At 37.1% G+C, this 23,600-nt stretch overlaps 1 protein-coding gene across 3 annotated transcripts in view; it reads left to right on the top strand.

Annotated features, from left to right (window-relative positions):
* The window catches only part of LOC126967371 (phosphatidylinositol 4-kinase alpha), an 84,950-nt gene that overhangs the window by 47,045 nt on the left and 14,305 nt on the right, over nt 1-23,600 (top strand). For all 3 annotated transcript variants that reach the window (XM_050811807.1, XM_050811809.1, XM_050811808.1), the window contains 11 exons: nt 1,306-1,506; nt 5,815-5,947; nt 8,381-8,455; nt 9,549-9,778; nt 10,858-10,988; nt 11,788-11,934; nt 15,083-15,264; nt 16,723-16,852; nt 17,950-18,129; nt 19,948-20,068; nt 23,080-23,270. In XM_050811807.1, coding sequence (XP_050667764.1) covers nt 1,306-1,506; nt 5,815-5,947; nt 8,381-8,455; nt 9,549-9,778; nt 10,858-10,988; nt 11,788-11,934; nt 15,083-15,264; nt 16,723-16,852; nt 17,950-18,129; nt 19,948-20,068; nt 23,080-23,270 — 1,721 coding nt within the window. The remainder of the gene's footprint in view (nt 1-1,305; nt 1,507-5,814; nt 5,948-8,380; nt 8,456-9,548; nt 9,779-10,857; nt 10,989-11,787; nt 11,935-15,082; nt 15,265-16,722; nt 16,853-17,949; nt 18,130-19,947; nt 20,069-23,079; nt 23,271-23,600) is intronic.

Raw genomic sequence — 23,600 nt, 5'->3', positions numbered from 1 at the left:
GAATCTCCTGCTCGTCTCGTCCCTTATTGTCATAAAAAAGACAGTAGTGGATTAAATAGTGTGACTATTTCTTTTCTTCATTACCTTTCTTTCGCCAACGTTCCTTATATATGGACACGGCATATGGCTCTTATCTTTATATCGTTACAACGGAGAAGATGGAAGTAAAGAAGTAGAAAATTATGGCTGGTTGTTTCACTTTCAGATAGCTTTTGTAGCTGAAATCAAGCATCGCTTAGCGAGTTTAGTTTTGTTATAATATATAGCGCATGTCGCTGTGACAAATTAATGGAATGACTTCTGGCCGGGCAGTAATAACAGTTAGTGATCTATATTATCTTTATCATGTTTCATGGGCGAGAAAATATTTTAAGGTCAGTCGCTCTTTTGGCGGTGGGACATGTGTCTTTTTATGAAAGATAAGAACAAATGAGCATACGGGTTACCTGATAGTAAGTAATAGCACCGCTCGGTGCCCACTGTCTTTGCAATACCAGAACAATGACAAGTGAAATGCCAGCTTTTAGGAGAGTTGCCTTGTGCAGCATGTGTCCACTACCTAGTAACTTTACAACATCTTGCAAAAGTCGATTGACTTATTCTTAACTGCCATATCACAAAACACATGGAACTCATAGAGTACATCAAGCATTTTGTTGCAAAAAAAATGTATTCGTTGTATATGTGGAGTTGGGCCGACCTATTCATTTTAAGACTTAATTAAAAAGTTATATATTTTGACATTGCCCAATATGTATATATTTGAATCGTGTAAATTTGTAAAACAAAATAATCATTTATTTAAAAGGGCCATTGAATTGAATCCTTGTTCCACCTGATTAACGGATAGACTGGTTTATGGTCACTGTCCCAGAACAACATTATACCTAAATTGTAACTATTGCGTAGTATATAAAATTATTGAATCAACTACCTGTAGAAATAAAAAACATACCACAGAATCGATTTACTGGACCCCTGTTTAAATGGTTCTTCTTCATCTTCTTCATACGGGCGCTTTCCGCAACTCGACGTCATATGCGCCTATTTTGCGTGCGAGGGTGGTAGAGGCTACTCAAACCAGCCAAGCTCCTCCAAGAATGTTTAAATGGTTAATCGACAAATTTTTATAGTGTTGAGGACTTTTTAAATTTTAAGTATACTTTTTGCATGCTAATTTAAGTTAGCCGAATAGGAGACACCACAATAAATTTCTGATCTATAATGTATACTGTATTCGATGCAATAAATAAATTTATTTTAATTTCAAAACCTCATATATCTTAGTTATCTTTTTATCTTTAGCGTGGTCTCAAGTTGAGATATTCACGGAGGATGCAGTGACGTCGGCTGTTGAATGTTGGCAGTGGCTCACTACGTCACGTCCTGATTTGGAGTTGCGCTTGTTGCAAGAGATCTTCGCTGCCTGGCAATGTACCGTGGACAGAAAAATGGGGCTCTTCGCGAAGCAAGCTGATGAAATCAACCCATTATCTGCATATGAGGGTGAGTACTATTTATTTGTTTTATTTATTTATTGTTAACAAGAACGGCCTATAACGAATTGCACTTATTAACACAGAAAAAAATATTGCTTACAAATAAAATTAAAAATAACATAAAATTCAATTAACAATAAAATTTAAACAATGTCAAAAGCATTAAGAAAATTTTAAATATACACAGATGTTGATACAACACACGAATCAAAGTCGTCTCAACCGTTGTCAATCGCCGTCTTAAAAAAAAATAACATAACGGATTAGTCAAATAGAATGATATCATATCAGACATAATATGATATCAGACCTTCGGAATGGAGTACCGTTAGACTTTCATTATATGTTGTGAATGTAAAAGGAGGGCCCACTGTGTTTCTTGCGGCCGTTTTTCTAGGTTGAGGTATTTCTCTTCCGAATCAGTGGTAATAACTGGGTTCTTGCTCAAAGCTTCTCAATAATGTATCATACGAGTACCCCGCTTGATGAAAATTTTAGTATCTATATCAAGAAGTGATTGAGTCATATCCTTGTGAAAAGTCTTTCTTAAAACATTGGCACATGTATCACACTGTATTTATAAAGCAGGTGATTTATGGACGTTCCCAATATTCAGTCTATATTCGGTTGTGGCCTACTTGAGATGAAAATCGTAACTATCGTTGACTTTTGTGCCCCAATAAACTTATCGACGGTAACTCACCTTATCCGTACAGACTGTCTGTCAATGGGATGACGTATAGCTTACCAGCTATTTTTTTTTTTTTTTTATTATTGAACCAACAGCACACAAAAATTAAACTAATAACAAAAATATTATGCGATGGCCGACTGCCAATTACAGGTTCACACTATTTATGGTATAACATTTAACGCTCTAATTAAACTATGATTAAATCAAAATAAAAAATAATTAACTAATAAATATAAAGGTGTGTATGAGTGTATGTGTGTATGAGTGTATGTGTGTATGAGTGTATGTGCGTATGTCTTAAGTCGTTTTCAACTCTTCGATTACAGTATACTTAAAATGATTTCCTTTTTGAAAGAGCTTTTAGTATGGACGAATATATCTGTTGGTAAGAAATGTTTATTATAGCAGCTAAGGGTACGGCAGACCACCGAATTCTGTGCATAAATAGAGTGAGTAATTGGGACATTAAAAAGGGTGGTATGCCTTGTACGCTTATTCGGGATTCTAAATTGCATGAATGAAGATGTAAGTTCGGGGCAGTCAATTTTGTTGTTGCACACATCATACAGAAATAACATATCGAGTAAAGTTCGCCGGTCTTTTAATTGCATTAATTTATGTTGGCTACAGGATTCCTCATAACTAGAACTATAATGCTGAAGGCGATATTCTAATACCTTTACAAATTTTGATTGTATATTCTCTATTTCATCGATATATATCCTATAGTATGGGTTCCAGATATTACAGCAGTATTCTAAGACGCTACGAACATATGAGAAATAAAGAACTTTTATACACTCTAAACCTGAAAAAGGTTGACTTACACGTATAACGAAACCTAGATTCCTGTAAGCTTTTTCAGTTATTGCAGCAATGTGATCTGACATTGACATTTTTGTATCAAACACTATTCCTAAGTCCCTAATGCTATTCGTTCGTGTTAAAGGAACATCAAGTAATGTGTATTGGTATTCTAATTTATTACTTTTTCGCGTAAAGGTGATTTGAAAACATTTAGTTACATTGACTCCAATACGGTTGTCATGATAATAGTCACACAGTCTGATCAAATCACTCTGAAGGTTTATTGAATCTATTTCAGTCTTAATGCGAGCGTAAATTTTAGTGTCGTCAGCATACATAAGAAATTTAGCAAACTGGAAGCAGTTGCCAATATCATACAAATAAGATAAATATAGTAAATGGTGGTATAGAAGTTAGTATGGAAATTTCAATTCACGCGTCCCGATATAAGGCGATAAGAATGACTTATAGGGTATATTGGGACAGCTTCAGATTATTGACAGCTAATTACTGTCAGTAGAAGGTAGTAATTTATCTCTATCTGTACATAGTATATTGGGAACAGCCGTAAGCGGCTTAACAACACCATGATACATACCAAAAATGATCCCAGTACTAAAAAGGTTGAATAATTGCAAATGGCTGATATATGATTTCTTAGAGAGCACCTTTGGCGTATGAAAATGATCTTTTTCTATTTACGTAAACTTATAAATGCATTTGTAGATAGTTATAAAATGTTTACAAAAACAAGTACCTACCTACGCAAAAGCTTCAAGAAGTAAATTGGGTAGGTAATTAAAAATACGTTAGTGGTGGATGCTACGGGGTCGCAGAGACTCGTGATATGCAAGAAACCGTTAGACAAACTTCATTCTCAATATGCTCGTTAATATTATAATAACCCCTTCCCATTAAAACCGTTTTTATGTGTGTCTTGAATGATTTGTCAGGCAGTTAATCTGTTTTGATCGTGTACACGCGCGTGCGTAGGAAAACATATAAAATTAAAAATTAAAATTAGTTATTGCGAAACAATAGACAGAAATACCTGACGTTCCGAGCAGAGGTGGTCTGCTGGGGCCCCCGCTAATCCTCTAGGAACTCCCTTTCGTAGGTGCTAAAGTGTGTGTCCGCTCGGCGTTTAGTGAATGAATGCGTTACACCGAGTAAATAAATTTGCATTAGATCAGCCAATCAGATACTAATGCCTCTATTGTCTATAGGTATCTCTCTATTTCTACAGGAACTATCTGCACTATAGTTTGCCATAACAAAAAATTACAACAAAGAAAATAGACAATTGCGGGCCAAACAGATCCAATCAATTCGGAGACCATAAATCAAGCGAAAGAGTGACAATGGCTTTTTCAATTAATTAAGATATAGATCATTTTGAATAAGCTTCATATTTATAAAATCATTCATTATAAATTAACACACTGTATTAATCAATGAAAGTAAAACCGTTCAAGTCCTTTTATACTTACCTACTTACACAAGTGTATCCATACCTTCGTGCAAGATATCGAACACTATGTTTGTTACCTCAAAACTTTCGACTGGGTGAACCGATTTTGATAATTCTTTATTATTTGAAAGCTGGTGCTTCCCGTGTGGTCCCATATTAATTTGGTCCAGATCTTACAATGGCATCCATAAGAAAACCATAAAACTTTTAAATTTGCTATATATATACGTATAGCAAAGTGGATGATAAATTTACGAATAACTCAATCGATTCGATCGCGCCAACCGATTTCGATGATTCTTTTTTTTTATTGGATATTAGATAGTTTGGTGAGAGTTTGGTAAAGTTCTGATTACGGAATCCTTGATAAAGTAACGGAACTCTTCAATTCTCAGGAGCAAGATATAATATGCACTAAAAAGTATAAAATTAATTATGTATTTTAATACAATCTAATTAATTAATTTAATTATAGTGACGATTATCGTAATTTTTGGAGTCGGTATCATCCAAGATAGGTTTTTAACTACATACATAGTTATAAGTGAGATGTGCTTGAGTCGTGAGGAGGCGAGAGGCGAGAGCGGGTCGCAGCGGAAGGACACCGATTCCAAAAATAACAATATTCGTAACTAGAATTAGATTAATTAATTAGATTGTATTAAAATACGTAATTATTTTATACTTTTTAGTCCATATTATATCTATTGTTTTTGAAGTCGGTTGTGTTATTGTTAAAAAAAAATTTAATTAGTACTATTGTAAAACAACCATTTTTTTCTTAATTTCCATGGCGGTCAGTTTGGAATTCACCAATTTGGTTTTATTAATTTTTCTTAATTGTAATAGAACCCACTCTAAGTTTCAATTGTCTAAAGAGGTTCATGAGATAGAACCTGCTGTCAGATAGACAGGTGGATAGTAAAGTTTTAGAAATAGGGATTCCGTTAGTTTCCCTTCTGATTAGCTTGTAACAATATTAAGGCCAATTTACACAAGACGAGCGAATGCTCTTACTATCTCTACTCTATTAAATTCTTTTAGTCTAAACAGATCTAGAGCTTTCTTTCGTATTTTTATCTATGTTTGCAAAATATTCTATGGAATATTCTATGAATGCACGCTCGCTTGATGTAAACGGCACTCGAGCGTTCGTGCGTGTTCGGAACGAGCACGTCCGAATTCTAGTTCTTGGTTCTAATCGTTGATATTTTATTGCAAACGCTGCAGCGAGCTTTCGTTTTCACTAAAAGATAAAAGAAAGAATGATCTTGTTCTAGCTCTGGCTCTTTGGTCGTTTAGTTTAAATGCACCTTTATGAAACAGGGTTATATTGGTTTCAGGTGCAAAATTAGAACCTCGTCCGCCGTTTGTAGCGCCACATGCGGTATGGGTTCGATTCCTGTCCGAGGTAGCGGACACTGCCAAGTACAACAGCTTGGAGAAAGTCGAAATGCTGGCTAGCCTCATGCACAGGTAAGTACATCTTGAATGAACTAATATCTAGATATAAATTTTACAATTTTGAGTCTAAATCAAGTTACCAATAATCGAATTGGCGTCCTTACACAAAGATTATCTAGGCCTAAGATTATTATTAGTCATAGTCATTAAAGAATGTTGAAGGAAATCTATGAGGTGCTCAATTAATAAACAACGAAACAGTATTGTAATTTTCAATACTCAACCAAACAATGGGAGGCTCCTTTGCACCGGATGCCAGCTAGATTATGGGTACCACAACGACGTGTATTTCTGCACTGAAGCAGAAATGTGTAAACATTACTGTGTTTAGGTCTGAAAGGCGCCGTAGCTAGTGATATTACTGGGCAAATGAGACTTGACAACTTATGTCTCAAGGTGACGAGCGCAATTGTAGTGCTGCTCAGAATTTTTGAGTTTTTCAATAATCCTGTGTGGCACTGCATTGTAATGGGCAGGGCATATTAATTACCAGCAGCTGATCGTCCTGCTCGTCTCGTCCCTTATTTTCATTAAAACAAAACAAAGCAAATAACTTCTTTAATAATTCTGATCCTCAGTATATCCTTAAACACACACGAAATACCATATATCTATTAGTTTATACATAAACCATAGATAATTACAAACCCATCTATCGTGTGGTCTAAAAAGCCTAGACAGCCATAGTGAAGTACTTCCTAAGTCCAGAATTGAACATTCGTCATCAAGGAGAGATTTTTAGGGATCACACATTCTCACAATTGATGGAGAGTGCTGTATGCTTCACTTTAGGAGCGTGCATTGGTTTTCTAGCAAGGTCTATCTAACTAGGAGTAGTTGCGCTTTACTCCGACAGTACGACATAAGTTGTATGAAACGCTGCTTGCTTCGTATATGCAATCTGCAGACTGCCCTACCGTAGGTAGTAAAATAAATTTAACACTAGTGCTAGCCTATATTCTGGAAACCAGACGGGCTCTCGACCAGGCAACTACCTTGCTTAAAGTTAGCCGGGGCTTAATAGATGCCCCTGATATTCATAATGAGCTAATTCGATTGTATACACCTGACAATTATATTCGCAGTAGAAATCGGGATAAACTTGTGTCTTCTATCGAGTCCTCTCTCGAGAAGGTCGCGAAATGGGGTAAGTTGAACCTTGTCCAATTTAACCCCCAGAAGGCTCAAGTTTGCGCGTTTACCACAAAAAAAAACCCATTTGCCGTATCACCGCTCTTCGAGAACACTTTCCTTAAAGCCTCGCCTAGTATCGGAATGCTGGGTCTCGAAATCTCGAGCGATTGCCAATTCCGTGGCCATCTGGAGGGCAAAGCCAAATTGGCTTCGAAGAAACTGGGCGTCATAAATAGAGCACGGCAATACTTAAAGCCGACCCACATTCTAGCGCTCTACAAAGCGCAGGTCCGGCCTCACATGGAGTATTGCTGTTATCTCTGGTCTGGGGCACCCCAGTATCAGCTCGATCCATTTGACCGCGTGCAACGCAGAGCAGCTCGAATTGTCGGGGACCTAGCGCTCTGTGAACGGCTGGATCACTTGGCGTTGCGTAGAGACGTCGCTTCACTGTGTGTCTTCTACCGCATTTATCACGGGGAGTGTTCCGAAGAGCTGTTCAACCTGATTCCTGCCGCCGAATTTCACCTTCGCACGACACGCCACAAGTTACGATATCATCCCCACCATCTGGATGTGTGGCGGTCCTCCACAGTGCGGTTTTCAAGGAGCTTTCTTCCTCGTACTACGAAGCTGTGGAATAAGCTTCCTTGTGTGGTGTTTCCGGGACGATAATACGACATGGGTACCTTCAAGAAAAGCGCGTACACCTTCCTTAAAGGCCGGCAACGCTCTTGTGATTCCTCTGGTGTTGCAAGAGAGTGTTGGCGGCGGTCATCACTTAACACCAGGTGACCCGTACGCTCGTTTGTCCCCCTATTCCATAAAAAAAAATCACCGTCTGCAGGCGGTACCCGCGTGTCGCACGGTAGCACGAACTGCGGCGCCCGTGCCGCGAGTCTTGAAATTGTTTAATCACCTCGTAGAAGCCCGCCCTGAATATGTGATCTATTTACTAATAGACTTGAGGTGTTGGTGCAGTTGCTGCTCTGCTGTGAGTCCTCTCATAATAGTGTCTAACAATAGTATAACGTAATTGGTGTTGTAACCGTTTTAATCAAAATAAATAAATATTTATTTAGGTTTATAATGACCTTAGGCACTGCCTAATTGCCTATATGATATGCACGCCCCTGCTTCATATAAATTGCGATTATCAGTCTTACAAATTGTACGCAGAAGGTTATTATTAGAGGTGTTCTTGAAAAATCCGATATTTATCACAGTTTCGGCGCACTTAGTGCTGCTAAACCATCGAAGGAAGTACTTTCTGTGCACCAGTCACAATGTTAATTGTATTTATTTTTTCAGAACTTTACCAATAACTGTGGGTGACGTTCGAGATCACATCAACAGACACGTGGACGCAGTCGGTGTGAGGTTCAAGTGAGTTTTTTTTTTCTACATTCAAACTGAAACCCAATTACTTCTATTCAAAATTGGATTGCATTGACGGTGATCACTTAAAATCAGGTTACCCGTACGCTCGTTTGTCCTCCTCTTCCATAAAAAAAGCGACTCAGCTTGCATTACTGTTTGGCTTTTTACTAGATGTTGCTAGATATTACGAGCACCATCTAACGATTTAAAGACAAGTATTTTATCTCAATCCTAGAGCGCCTTCTTAGCCACTGGGTTAAAAAGTCTTTTTTTTTTGCTGCAGATAACGCAGTGCCTGGAAACTGATTTTTACTACATACCCACTAGATACTAGGTAAAAAAGTAAAGTGTGTATGTACTTATGTATGCACGCTAGAAGTTATACTTCTTTGGCCTAACAAAGCAAAAATTCTTTAAATTATTTATTTCTCGTGCTATTCTACGTATGTAGAAAGAACATTATTGTAAAAATCTTGCAAAGATGGATTTGACAATTAATTATTAAATAACGATTACGGCTGTACGAGCTTGAACCCTTTGCCTATCCTAATAATGTACGAAGAAACCAAAAACAAAAAAAAATAACGAATATCGCAAACGTCAGAAAATTTTAGGAACCAACTTCACCCTGTTACTTTTGTGTTACAGTGATGCGCTCTCGTCTTGATATTTCACTCTCATAATTTTTTCATAACGCCGCCTCAAGAAGTATAACATAAAAAAACATCTAACGAATCCCTTGAGACTAAGTGTTTTTTCTACATCTAGCGCCATCTGGTGACTTTTCTTTGGTATACGTTATTCAAAAGAGATGTTAAAAAACGTTTGTGTGGTAAAGGTTACTATAACATAATGATACCACAGATTGGGAATGGAGTGACCGCCCTCATTACCGGCTATTAAATAATACGTTTAATTGTACAATATTAATTTGTAAACATATTTTCTTCGATGAAAAAAAAGCCTGTTGAGTTTGTTGTGCCCGTTCTTCTCAGGTCTGAGGCATTCATTTTGGTGGGTGGTACTTTTTGAGTTTCAATAAGTGATGTCACATCCTATTTTGAATAGAAAATATTAGAATTTGAATATATGTCCATAGACTGCTGTCGTGTGGCCTCTCGCTGCTGCAAGGCGACATTCTGCCGCGATGTCTGGCTCGCAACATCCTGCGCGAGCGCATCTACAGCGCCTGCCTCGACTACTTCTGCCGCGGGCTCCAGTGTCCGTCGCGCCAGCCGGCCGCCCTGCGCGAGGATATCATAGCGCTCATCAAGTTCTGGCAACTCATGCACTCGGACAAAAAGTACTTGAAGAGCAGTGACATTGGTGGTAAGTTATCCCTCCTGACATTATAAATGTTAATGTAAGTTTTTTTTATGGAATAGGAGGACAAACGAGCGTACGGGTCACCTGGTGTTAAGTGATCACCGATTGCAAGAGAATGTGGGCACATTCTTCACCAGAGGAATCACAAGGCGCGTTTTTTGTACGCTTTCACACTTAGACCACTGATCTGAGTTTAATGAAATTTAGTACAGAGATAGACAAGAACTTGGGATACCTTTTATCGCGAATACAAGGCTGGGCGGGGTTGAAATAGGGGGTGGAAGTTTGTATGAAAGCTCGTCATTGTTGAAGATAAACACCATGAAAATTTGTACATTTTTAGGCACTTGATAAGAAATAAATAATTTGATCTAACGTTTTTCAAATTTAGACCTGTATGGGGTGCAAAAGGGTAAGGAAGCGGTTATGTTTTTATAAGCAAGCAAGCCAAGTTCCATAGCGCTTGTTTTTGTTTTTGAAAAAATCCGAAATATATATAGAATTTATTTATTTTTTATATTGCATTTTTTATTTGACATATTTTGGCAAAAGCTAAAAAACATGATAACTCTAAAATGGTTACGCTTTTACACTAAGAATATGGGGGTTAAAACTATCGCAAATAGACCCTAACCTAAATTCTAGTAGGCTTCATAAGATACATAATAGCTTAAGGGTGAATGAATATACTTTTATAATAAAGTCCCAGCCACTGTTCGCACATTATCTATAAATAAATTTAAATGTTTTATAAAAAAAATGGCTCAGTCGTAAATTCTACTAGTCCACTGCTGAATATTTAAGTGATCGGGCATCCTGGGAATAAATTATGATTATTTAACAGCAATAGCAATGACAGTACAATATTGTATATTTTATTAAAAAGAGCTCAAAAACGAATGCTGGGAGAGTTTCTTGCGCCGCATCTTCTCTCTCAGAGCGCCATTTGTTTCCGCAGCGGTAGTAGTAGTATATTAGAAATGACATCAAAAAGAATTCTAAAGGGATCAATTTTGAGAAAATAAATGCCTTTTATGCCTAAGATTCATCTTCCATAATACTTAGCTTGATTAATTACCCAGGTGAGTTGGAGCTGATGCAAGGTCCCAGTAACCACAGCCTGTACACGTCAAACTCGCCAACCATAGACAACAGGTCGTCCGTCAACAGCGGCGATATCGGCGCCAAGCAGACCACTGGCTGGATAAATACAGTAAACTTTCAACTATTCCTTATAATTTAAACATCAACAATATTTCATATTTACCAGTGGGAGGCTCTTTTGCACAGGATGCCGGCTAGATTATGGGTACCACAACTGCGCCTATTCGCCAGAAATGTGTAAATATTATTGTGTTTCGGTCAGAAGGGCGCCGTAGTAAAATTACTGGGCAAACGAGACTTAATCATCTCATGTCTCAAGTAGACGAGCGCAACTGTAGTGCCATTCAGAATTTTTCAAGATTCCTGAGTGGCACTTTATTTTAATGGGCAGGGCGTAATTGATACGCCATCAGCTGAACGACATACTCATCTTTTCATCAGATATGTAAGAAGCGTTAAAAGCATATATATTATATAATCTGAATCTCGGAAACGGCTCCAACGATTTTCATAAAATTTAGTATATCGAAGAGATTTTTGGGGCGATAAATCGTTCTAGCTTGGTTTCAATTTAAAAAATGTAGTTTTATCCGTGTTTTGATGAGAAACAGTTACATTAGAATACAAAGGTAAATTTCGCCACTATATACAAGACTATAATAGCTCAGATAGGACATAGGGTGATCCGGAAAGCAGAACACCCCGGTTCGAATCCAGATGTCCTATTAGTTTTTTTGTTTTGTACGTTCTTAAAAATCCGAGCAAGGCCCGGTCGTCCGCATATTACATTAATTATTTGGTAAATGTTAATAGTATTAATCCTGACGTTTCGTTGCATGTTCACATATTTAATAAATAAATCACGTTGAGATGAGATAGGCGTGATTATAATATGTATGTATTTGTAGGTGCCAATGTCAACAAGTACGCTAAGCAGTGGTGCGGGCAGTGTAGTGGGGAAACGCTCCGTCAGGAGTATTAAACCTGCCCAGACCAGGCAGGATCCCTTCGTGAAGAACTACGTGCGGAAACGGAATCTTATACTAGAGCTTATGGTGAGGACATTAATCTTATATCCAATTTATTGAGTTGTTTTGAGTTATATTAAGTCTCGTGCCAGAATTTGGCGATTCAACATCTCCTGATGCCTCGTGTAGAGGCGAAACACGTGTCGAATTGATTGAAGACAAATATAAGCGGTGTTTTAGCTCAAGATAACTTAAAAAAATGATTATGGATTTCCGCAAAATAATGCTTAATTCAATATTTGTTTTAATCTTATAACTTCTATGAGCAGACAATGTCCTCCGCGTGCTCTGCTGGCAATAATACCAGCTTTAAGGCTTTACGGTATCAATTATGAAAAAAATTTAATACTTCTTCTTGGTCACATTCTTCATTTCTAAAGGTCGTGTTCGTACTTCAAAGCTTTCGTAACATTGATCACTAAAGCCTTCCATTCCTTTCGTTCCTGGGCCTTCCTTATTGCGGTCGTAAGTGGTAGGCCAGTGAGTGTCTACATCTGGTCCGACCAGCTGCAGCGGCTGGGTGATCGTCCGCGTGATCTTTTTCCCTCCACCTTGCCTATGACTAGCAGTTGTGTCCCCCCCCCCCCCAGTGATATCCCCCAGAAGTGGGGGATATCACTTAAAAATAACAAACTGTTTAGATCATAATTATTTTCAAAAAACATTTCAAGACGTTTTCAACTTCTCGGTCGTTGTAAATAGAAAATACTACTTATAAGGGCATAAGGCACTCTCATAGAAAAGAGTCGGCTCAAATAACTTTATAATATCTGCATCCTGAGCAATCGTGTCAACCCATATTTAAAAAACTAGGATTGTTACCTTTGCCGTCGCTTTACATCTTCGAGATATGTATGTTTGTAAAAAAAAATAAAGAATTGTTTAAATCAGCTAATGATCTAAATCCGCGGAAACGACGTGATCCACAAAGATTCGTTCTTCATGATGTTCCAAAAATTACCAAATATAATAAAAGTTGTGTATGTAATTGTGTTCGTATTTATAATAAGCTACCTACCGAGTAGCATAAAAAATTTAAATTCTAGATTATTCAAGAATAAGCTATATAGTTGGCTAAATGATTATAACTTTTATAGTATTAAGGAATTTATGGAAATGAAATTCTGATTATATTCATTGTGTTTAAATATTTGCATGCTAGGAATAGTGCTGGCAAAACATGTAAGCTCTTATTATTTATTTAAATTTAAACACCATTGTATACTATGTTTTTTGCAAATAAATATATTATTATTATTATTGAAGTAGGCGTTTCTTTGCGGACATCCATAATTATACAAATGATTTGAGTTTTCTTTAGAGACTCAACTTTCAGTCTCTTGCCAGATTTTGGCGAGACAACACGTCGTGAGGATGCCTCATGTAGAGGCGAAACACGTGTCGAATTGTTTAAAGACAAATATTGGCGGAATTAACACTAAAGAAAACTTAAATCATTTGTATATTTATTGATTAAATATGATAAATGTTCTCAAAATAGCTTAACTTTTCCAAAATGAAGAATAATTGTGAAATTTCTGTGACTTAATGTATCCTTTTATGACCTGTATAAAGATATATTTATTTTTGGTTAGATTAGCTCCAACCATACCGTAATAAATTTTTGTATGAGCCGGTGATATCTATATTAACAGCAGTGTTCAGTCAAGTGGTCAGATAAAAGTTCCTAATAATTATTATTACGAGTAAAATGACACCGCTGGACATATAAACATTGCATTAATATTGTATTATATATGTTTAATTTTATAATGAAAATATTTCTTAAATATAAGATTGTTACCTTTTCTTTATGGCCCAATAGCATGTGCATAATCAATTTATGATTTTTTTTTCTTCCTCTTCTCGTTATGTTCTTTGTCCGCGAAGTATGTATGTAAGTTATATACAACTTTCAATAATAAATCACTGTTTGAAACTATAATATTATAAACATCATATTAGTGTTCTATACCTGTTGTATTTTATTAATTTACCTTTATATAGTAATATTATGTAAGTATTTTAAGCTATAAGTGTATTTGTGTGTCGTGGTCGCTGTCCGTGATGCGTAACACGGTGCCCACTGAAAATCATTGTCGAGTCTCAGACTCAAAGAGTTTAATAATATATAGGGAAAAGAGAGCCCTTTTTACGCATTATGAGCTGTCTATTTGAAAGCTGGCGCCATCTGGAGATTGGCCCCGAAAATAACTATATATAAGCTCGAAATTATAAAATTCATTTTTAATGTTCTGACGCAATTAAATAACTAACTCTACTTTTTAATGTAGGTATTGCAACTTTTTACCATATTGAAATTGCGCGTAGAGTTAGCTATCTAATTTTGTCACAACCTAGAACATAAAGGATAGATTTAGTAGTGTAAATATGCAAAATGGAACACGAGTAGCCGCCATTTTATGACCAGTGGGCAGCAAGTAGCATCACAAATAAAGAATAGTTGAAAGTTTTCAAAGCGAGTGACGGCTGCTACAGCTTTCATTTTCGGGCCAACTAACAGATGGCACTACAGTCTTCTGAAAACGTCACTTTAAAGTCGCTGTCCCACCCCTGCTCAGACGGCTCGACGTATACTGAGTGCGCCTCCGATTGGCAACACTAAAGTGATTGCACTGCTCCTCAATGTTATTGTTTTCATATCTTTATATATATAATTCTTGTGTGCGTGTGTATGTCACTGAACTCCTCCTAGACGGCTGGACCGATTCTAATGAAACTTTCTGTGTGTCTTCAGGTGGATTCGAAAATGGTTTAGATTCACAATTAAACTACCTCCTAAACGGCTGGACTGATTTTGATGACTTTTTTGTTTGTTTCAGTGAATTTGAGATTGGTTTAGATTCTCAATTCCGCCCATATAATATAATTCTCCTGCTCATGTGTATGTTAGTGAACTGCTCCTAACGGCTGGACCGATTTTTCAAATTTAAAACATCTGTATACATGTTCTGACAACGTCTGTTGGGTCCACTAGTTTCTTTTTAAATTCCACTAGGTCTGTATTAATTATTCTTTGTTATTGTTACACATAATGTTGAAATTACTTGTTTTGTTAAAGGTTCCTTTTTTAATGATATAAATTTCGACCTATTATATCCTGCAGTGTAATTATGTTGGTAATAAAGTTTATTATCATTATTATACACTCTAGGCAGTGGAGATAGAGTTCTTAGTGACGTGGCACAACCCACACGGGCGACCCGAGCGCTCGATCCCCGGCGAAGACAACATCACCACGTGGCGCTCAAAGCCCAGCACAGAACGAACCAGCAGAGAGCGAGCCGAACTTGCCTGGGACATAAGTCCCGTACTGGCTGTGTTTCTGCCTGAGCGGTAAGAAATATTTAGGTATAGACTAATATGTAACTTATAAAGAAGTGAAATCACTAGCTATCGACATTATTAAACCAGCAGATAGTGATACCTATTTATTTGTATATATAATATAAAATCATGCTAGACTCTATAGCTATATATTATGTATGTAATTAAATTATTTTTTGTACCCCTTCTACTTTTATCTGTACTTTATTGAGTATTTGAAAATATTTATATTCTATTGCCTAAAAAACATTGTTGACTGTACTATAATGTCGCCAAAAAGCACAGTTTTTTTGGTACCACAGACAACTGAATCTAGTTTAGGTTATAGAAATATTAGGTAATATGTAGTAAGTACATTACATTACTTACATAATATTTCCATGTTTAAATCATTAGAATAAACATTTTAATGTCAACTTTAGAAAAAAAAACTTGATAATGTAATGTATCAAGATGCTGCAAGGTATGTAACTTCCACAAAATATTATCTGGGGTTGGCTGTATGGGTCTTGTATCTTAGTGGTGTGCCAAGTTGGCGATCATCTACCCGGGACTTGATGAAGTAATTGAAGTCCGATCCTCAGTATCGGGGAACTGATTGAAGACGGATTAACCATTAAATCAAATCAAATCAAAATCACTTTATTAATGTAGGTAACAGAAATGACACTGATGAATGTCAAAAATGTTTTCTTATAGAATTTACCGCTGCTTCGTTGAAGGGTTGAGCTAATGAGAAGAAGTAGCAAGAAGCTCATTGCCACTCTTTTAAATCAACATTTACTTTGCAAGTCCTTGAAGTATAAATAAAACTACTCACCCGAGGATGTATGGATAAGTACCTATGTATACATTTCCCGTCTATTTAAGTGGCAACTCGGAAACTTGTTGTATTTCTCTTCTTATTTATAAATTAATTTTCTGAGTCGAAGAAAAAATATTATATGCGACACGTTGTATAACTAGGTCAAAAAACGCAAAAGAACGTGAGTTGATAGTTGATATATACATAGGAATGAAAGACTACGATTACGTAACTAATAAACGTGCACTGACATCTGACGTCATTTTTGACGTTTTTTTTTCTCGAGATATTCCTACAAAGATGCGGCCAGTAGCCGGCTCGGTCACTCGTGCGCACAATAGATCAAGCAGAAGCGAGACTTCCAAACGTAAAAAAGTAATTTTTCCTTTTATTGTGCGCAAGGTTCGATTTTGCGCATGCATTTGAGTTCGCAAAGTTTGCGGGAATGTAGCTGTGCGTACGGTTGTGTGGTGAGCGTGCGGATGTGTGGTGAGCGTGCGGGAATGATTGAAAATAATTATGGCAGTATAACTTTGCGCAAATAAATAGGAAAAATATTATACGATACTAGTGTGCGCGTAGGTCATCCTACCGAACGACCAACTTTGCGCACTTGTATCATAATGTACTATTACCGAGCTGACTATAAATAAAAATTCCAGATTAAAGAATGAAGGTATTATAACGGAGATTCGCAACAAAGTGCAAGCTCACCCGACCTCCGTGTGTCACGTGCCTCAAGCGCTCAAGTACCTGGCGACCACCGAAACACTCATCAACGACGCGCATGAGGTAGTATGTCTCTGTTGTTCAATCTACACGACCCAAAGCCCAATGACTGTGTACCTGACCTCTGAGCCGAAGGTCCCGGGTTCGAATCCCGGTAGGTGCAAATATTTATAAGATGAAATACAGTGTTTGTTTCTGAGTCATGGATGTATGGATAGTATTATTTGTTTATTTATTCATAAAGACTACCAACTAAATACAATTTATTAACTTATGCACTGATAATTATTCAAATGTAATAAAAAAGTTTTAATGTACTTAAATTATATGCAAATTAAATTATAGTAGGCACAACACTAATATACTAAATACATGTGATCTTTTAAAATCTAGTATATTATATAAAAATATTACTGGCTTTAACTAGATTATAGCTAGATAATTTGTGTAAAATTTTCGTGAATTATTATTATTATAAATACAGAATTCAAAGTAAAATCAAAGGTTCAAAGTAAAAGTCAAATACTCAATGCCTTACACGAGTAAGTCAAAAAAGTAAATATAAATTAATACGTAAAAAGAAGAGTTATTTAGTACAGCAGATGCATCAATCCACACACATTGTAGATAAATGAATACAGGTATTTTGCGACCACTTTATCAGGAATTATAAAAATATAATAACATTCAATTTTAAAACCATGTAGCAGTGTTTCTGGCTACAGGATCAAGTTGCCACCACAAGTAGCGCCCGTTCACGAGCATGACGCATCGGCGAACCATAGCCTTCCTCGACCATATTTTAGGAAAGGGAATGACCCAACCACGTCGCTGCCACAATCAGAGACATTTAAGTGAGCATAATGAAAACTGTTACGAGAACTCAACCAAATAAATTTCTGCAGCATACGCGCTTAAAAAGATTAGACAGTTAACTGACATAGATACGGCGCGACTAGTACACTTTAGTTATTTCCATAGTATTATGTCCTATGATATATTGCTATTCGCGCTATTTATAACCTAGGTCCTAAAGAATCATTGAGAGCAAAATTCAATGAAATTAACATCTTGATTGTTGCTTCTCAATAATTCTTGCTAGAAACTGTAACCTTGATAACCTCCTCCTTTTTGAAATCGGTTAAAAAACTTTCTTTCAGCTAGTCGAGATGGTGACATGGGCGCGCGTGACTCCGGTGGAGGCTCTTTCCTTCTTCAGCCGGCAGTACCCATCACACCCGCTGTCGGCGCAGACCGCGGCCGCAGCGCTCACCGACTGTCCATCGTCTGCCGTTCTGCCCTACATCCCACAGCTGGTGCAAGCACTCCGATATGACACGGTAGGTTATAGGAATGGTAACAAAACAAAATGTTATAACCGATGCGGGACTGGAACCCACCATTTACAAGTGCGATATCTAAAGTAAATTTTCATTTCAAATGACTGTTGCTTCTCAATATATTCTTGATAATGTAATGTATGTTAGGCACATAGGTGAATTTGCCAGAAACTGTCATAACCATAATGTTGAAACCAGGAACAGACGTAAACTTATGATGCCTGCAGTAGTAGGCAGTAGTTAGCCGAGTACGGCTAAGTCGAGTTTGTAAGTCTTTTGTGGGGCGCTGTATATGCTTTTGCAACAAGATCCCAGAAAATGTTCAAAACAAAAGTATTACGTTATTCAAAAGAATTGTTAAAAAACGTTTGTGTGGTAAAGGTTACTATAATATAAATAACTTTCTTAATGATACCACAGATTGGGAATGGAGTGACCGCCCTCAGGCTATTAAATAATAAGTTTAATTGTACAATATTACTTTGTAAACATATTAATTCGATGAAAAAGAAAAGCCCGCTGAGTTTGTTGCGCCCATTCTTCTCAGGTCTGAGGCATTCAGTTTGGAATGGGTGATAGTTTTTTGACTTTCAATAAGTGATGTCACATCCTATTTTGAATAAAAATATTTGAATTTGAAATATTGGGTTTGAGCAGGTTATCAACTGTACAGTAGATCCTATTGATGAAGCCACAACCTGTGAGTTGAACAAAGCATACAAGATTTTATGACGATACGACACTCGAGCGGTTAGCTCTGTTGGCAGACCACTGGCACGGAACGCCAGAGATCGTGGGTTCGAGTCCCGCATCGTTCATTAAATTTTGTGTTCAAATTTTATTTATGTATACGAATGGTATTCACAGGCTATCTTCTGCAATATCTGCTGTGTCACTATTTGGCCGTAATCAAAAGCCCAGGGCCTCGAAGCCCTTATAAGTTTTTTAATCTACCACAATGGCCCAGTGCAACTTCATACACAACCATTAAATTTCTACGCAGGTTTCTTCGCGATATTTTCCTTCCTTTAAGAGTGTCGAATATATACATATAAATTAGAAAAAAGTACGAATAAATATAAATAAAGGTGGCTTTTTCCGCCGTATTACAATGTGTTTTGGTTTGAAGCGCGTTGTAGCTACTGGGCTAATCACACATAACATCTATTGTGTCAAAGCTCCCTTAGATCATTTATACGCTTAGAAAGACTATGACAGCTGTGAAAACGTTGAAAAAAAAATAATTTAGAACTAACCTCTATCTTGAGAATTTTACGCACACTAACACAAAGTGTCATACAAATCGCGAATGTAAGACGTAGCTTGTCACGCACACAAAACTAATATTCTCTCTTTTCATTGGTTGTCTAACAGCAAGAGACTATCGAGACATATTAATTATCTAAGGCCGCTCCGAATTTTGGGTTAAATCAAGAATACTGCATTGTAATATCGTTTACCATCACTTCAACATCTTGCCATTTTTTCTCAACAAAAAAAACACTATTTTTCCCTCTGTATGTCAACGACAACAGCCATAAATAGTAAGGGTGCTAAAATTTTGACAATTTGTTTAATGCTGTCTCCTCTATAACAACAAATAAAAGACTAAATAGGCGATTTCCAAAATGGCCGCTATGCATATTAATTACGATATGATGGGCAGGGCTCATCTCGTACCGTATTGTCGTAAAAAAATTGAAACGGTCCTCGCACACTTCGATTCGTCCATTTGTGTCAATCCTTCTTCCAAGATTTTTTATTCTTGTAACTCTTAACCTTGAGCGGTGTGTAATACCACATTTAATCTGTCGCCAGATGGGCTACGTGTCGGAGCTTATAAAGTCGCTGGCGAAGAAGTCTCAGGTGGTCGCCCACCAACTGATTTGGAACATGCACACCAACATGTACACTGACGAGGAGATGCAAAACAAGGATGGTGAGTTTTTTTTTTTCATAATTAAGTTGTTCTGATGTTTTTATTTAAAGTGTAATTTATATAAATCTTTGCAAACGCATTCCAATTTTGAATACAGTAAAACATAGATCCAGTAGTTTATAAGTTGTCTCCTGGGACTCCTCTCGGTATGGGGGTACCACAAGGGTCTATTCTTGGACTCATCCTCTTCCTAATTTATATAAATGATCTACCTAATCTTGTAGAAAAAAAACACAAGGTGGTATTGTTTGCCAATGACACTTCACTTATATTCAAAGTGAAACTAAGCCAAGTTTTATATGACGAAGTAAACAATGCTCTATGTGACATCGTGTACTGGTTTAGTGCCAATAACTTATTGTTAAATAGTCATAAAACCAAAAATATTAAATTCACCGCGCAAATGTCAAAAATGTAGATGCTAATATTTTATTATATGGAGAGGTGGTAAAACCAGTGGAATCTGCTGTATTTCTCGGCATTACTCTTGATTCTAAATTGCAGTGGGGCCCCCATATTGAAGGATTGGCGAATAGGCTTAGTTCTGCAGCATATGCGGTTAAGAATTAAAAATAGACAGAAGAAGGCTATTCGCGCGATTTATAACCTAGGTCCTAAAGAATCATTAAGAGAAAAATTTAAAGAAATAAACATTTTGACTGTTGCTTCTCAATACATTCTCGATAATGTTCATAATCACATCGAGGAATTTTCTAGAAACTGTGACATTCATAATGTTAACACGAGGAACAAACATAAACTTGTTATGCCTACTACTCGGTTGGGTCGAGTTAGTAAGTCTTTTGTTGGGCGATGTATATGCTTCTGTAGGATACAATATGATCCCAGAAAATGTACAGAACAAATGTGTTACAAAATTTAAAAGAATTGTTAAAAAACGTTTGTGTGGGAAAGTTTATACGATTTTCTTAATGTCACCACGGACTGGGAATAAAGCGAACATCCTCAGGCTCTTTAATTATAAATGTTTATTTTACGATATTACATCGTAATCCATTTTTATATTTAAAAAAAAAGCCCGCTGAGTTTCTTGCGCCCATTCTTCTCAGGTCTGAGGCAGTCTCTTTTGAATGGGTGGTAGTTTTTGACGTTCAATAAGTGATTTGAAATCCTATTTTGAATAAAAATATTTGAATTTGTAACTATATTTAAGGCCACATGGGCAAGACGATGATCATGTCTAATATCTATGTGGCACCTACTTGTTAGGCAGGTTTAGAGGCCACCCGTTGAATCCAACTCTGATGCTCCGTAAAATCTTCTTGTTCCAAATACCGCATTGTCTGAAGACGAAGGTTTGAAGAACCAGTGTGTGTTGCCAGTATGGTACGCAGACGTGATCCTGAGAAAGTTTATGGTCGCTCAGAAGGCAATGGAGAGGGCTATGATCGTAGTTTTTCTGTGAGATCGAATCAGAAATGAGGAGATGTATAGGAGAACGAAAGTCACTGACATAGCCCGAATGATTGCGAAACTGAACTGGCTATGGGACATAAAAACATAGTTTGACGGACAGATTTCCGTTGGTACTGTAAGTCCTCGAATCGTGACCACCTACCTGAAGACGTAGTGTTGGTCGGCTCCCCACAAAACGAGCCGATGTTCTGGTCAAGATCGCCGGAATAAGTTGAATGGGGCAGCGTAGGACCGATCGACATGGAGGTCTTTGGGGGAGGCTTTTGTCCATCAGTGGACGTCTTCCGGCTGATTTGATGATGACGATTGACGACATTTAAGGCCACACTAGATATAACGAAGCAGTCAGCTCAGTTGCGTGATTACCCACATTTTGAAATCTGTTGTTCTTAAAAATCGCCATCATCCACGCTTCATGGATCTAATCAAGGAGCCCCTATACTATCTCTTCCAAATGTTAAGCGTATATCAACATCTTCATGGTGACCTTCAAATAAGGGAATAATGCCTAGATAATAACAGCATTATTGTTATTCTATAATTAATTCAACAGCTCTTAATTGCGCGGTGCTGTTTGTCGAGGCTTGAGCGGCAATGCGTATTTATTTCTTGTATTATCAGACCTTACGGTAGTTAGTAAGGTGTGATTTATTCTTTTATTTTTGTAATTCTTTTAAAAAAAAAATTAACGTCCCCGAACCTGTTTGCCCATTTGCCCCTATTGAAACTAAGACAATATGGTGGGGCCTGGAAGACAATATGGTCTTTCTTTTGTTTGCTCGTTAAATTAGTTGAATATGTGTAAGCTGTCCGCATTAGGGGCTCACGTGCCTTTTACCAGATCAACAATTAACCCAATTAGTCTACTTTAAGGTTTCGAAATAAGTAAATTTTTTTTTTGATTGGATATGAAATCACTTATTGAAAGTCAAAACTACCATTTGAAAATTAATACCTCAGACCTCCGGTTCGTATCAATGATCTCGTGCTGTTTCAATTTATATAACTATAAATGTGTGTAGATTATTCTGGTGAATTTTGCTCTGTCTGATCAAACTACCTTAGTCTAACCGAGTCGACTTTACTCAAACATTCATATAGTTACATAGCCAATCGTCACAGCTTTGTCTCGTTAAATACCCACAAAAGAACTTATTAAACTAAATAGCTCGACGTGCTTAATTCGTCACCCAGAGCGGCTCTGGCTATGCTTGCTTTTATTGCAATCCCACGTTTCCCACCAGTGGGAGGCTCCTTTGCACAGGCTGCCGGCTAGACTATGGGTACCACAACGGCGCCTATTTCTGTAGTGAAGCACTAATGTGTAAGCATTATTGTGTTTCGATCTGAAGGAAGCCGTAGCTTAAATTACTGAGAAAATAAGACTAACCATCTTATATCTCAAGGAGACGACCGCAATTGTAGTGCGGCTCAGAATTTTTGGGTTTTTTAAAGAATCCTGAGGGGCACTGCATTATAATGGGTAGGGCGTATTAATTACCATCAGCTGAACGTCCTGTTCGTCTCGTCCCTTATTGTCATAAAAAAAATATTTAATGCTATTATATTTCCAGCTGCCCTCTATGATACACTCGAGGCGTTAACAAAGAACATAGTCGAGTCCCTATCTGGGCCGGCCAAGGCGTTCTATGAACGTGAATTCGATTTCTTCAGTCAAATAACGAACATAAGTGGTCTCATCCGACCTTATCCCAAGGGTCCCGAAAGAAAAAGGGCTTGTCTCGAGGCCCTCAAAAATATTAAGGTATGTATGTTATAGAAAATCACGTTTAACAATTCTTATTATAATCAATAGATAATGTGCGGGCCGCCAAAACTCAGAAACTAGTTCCATGGCCAATGAAGAAATCCATGAAAAAATATCCAGCTTATTCCTGTAATAGTACCTGAGTCCGATGCTTTGTAACGAGTAAAAGATAGATAGATAGCCTACGGAAGTTTATTAATAATATTAGCCTCTGAAAGTACGCCATGTTAAAGTTACTTTAAAAGTTGTATTGAAGAATATATATTTTTTTTATTTCTCTAGAACATTCCAAAAGATTCGAGAGCACTCTATTACATTACAAAATGC

Source organism: Leptidea sinapis, chromosome 13 (assembly GCF_905404315.1).
Source record: "Leptidea sinapis chromosome 13, ilLepSina1.1, whole genome shotgun sequence".
NCBI lineage: Eukaryota > Metazoa > Arthropoda > Insecta > Lepidoptera > Pieridae > Leptidea > Leptidea sinapis.
Note: the sequence above shows the minus strand (reverse complement) of the source record. Positions and strands in the feature narration are given on the sequence as shown.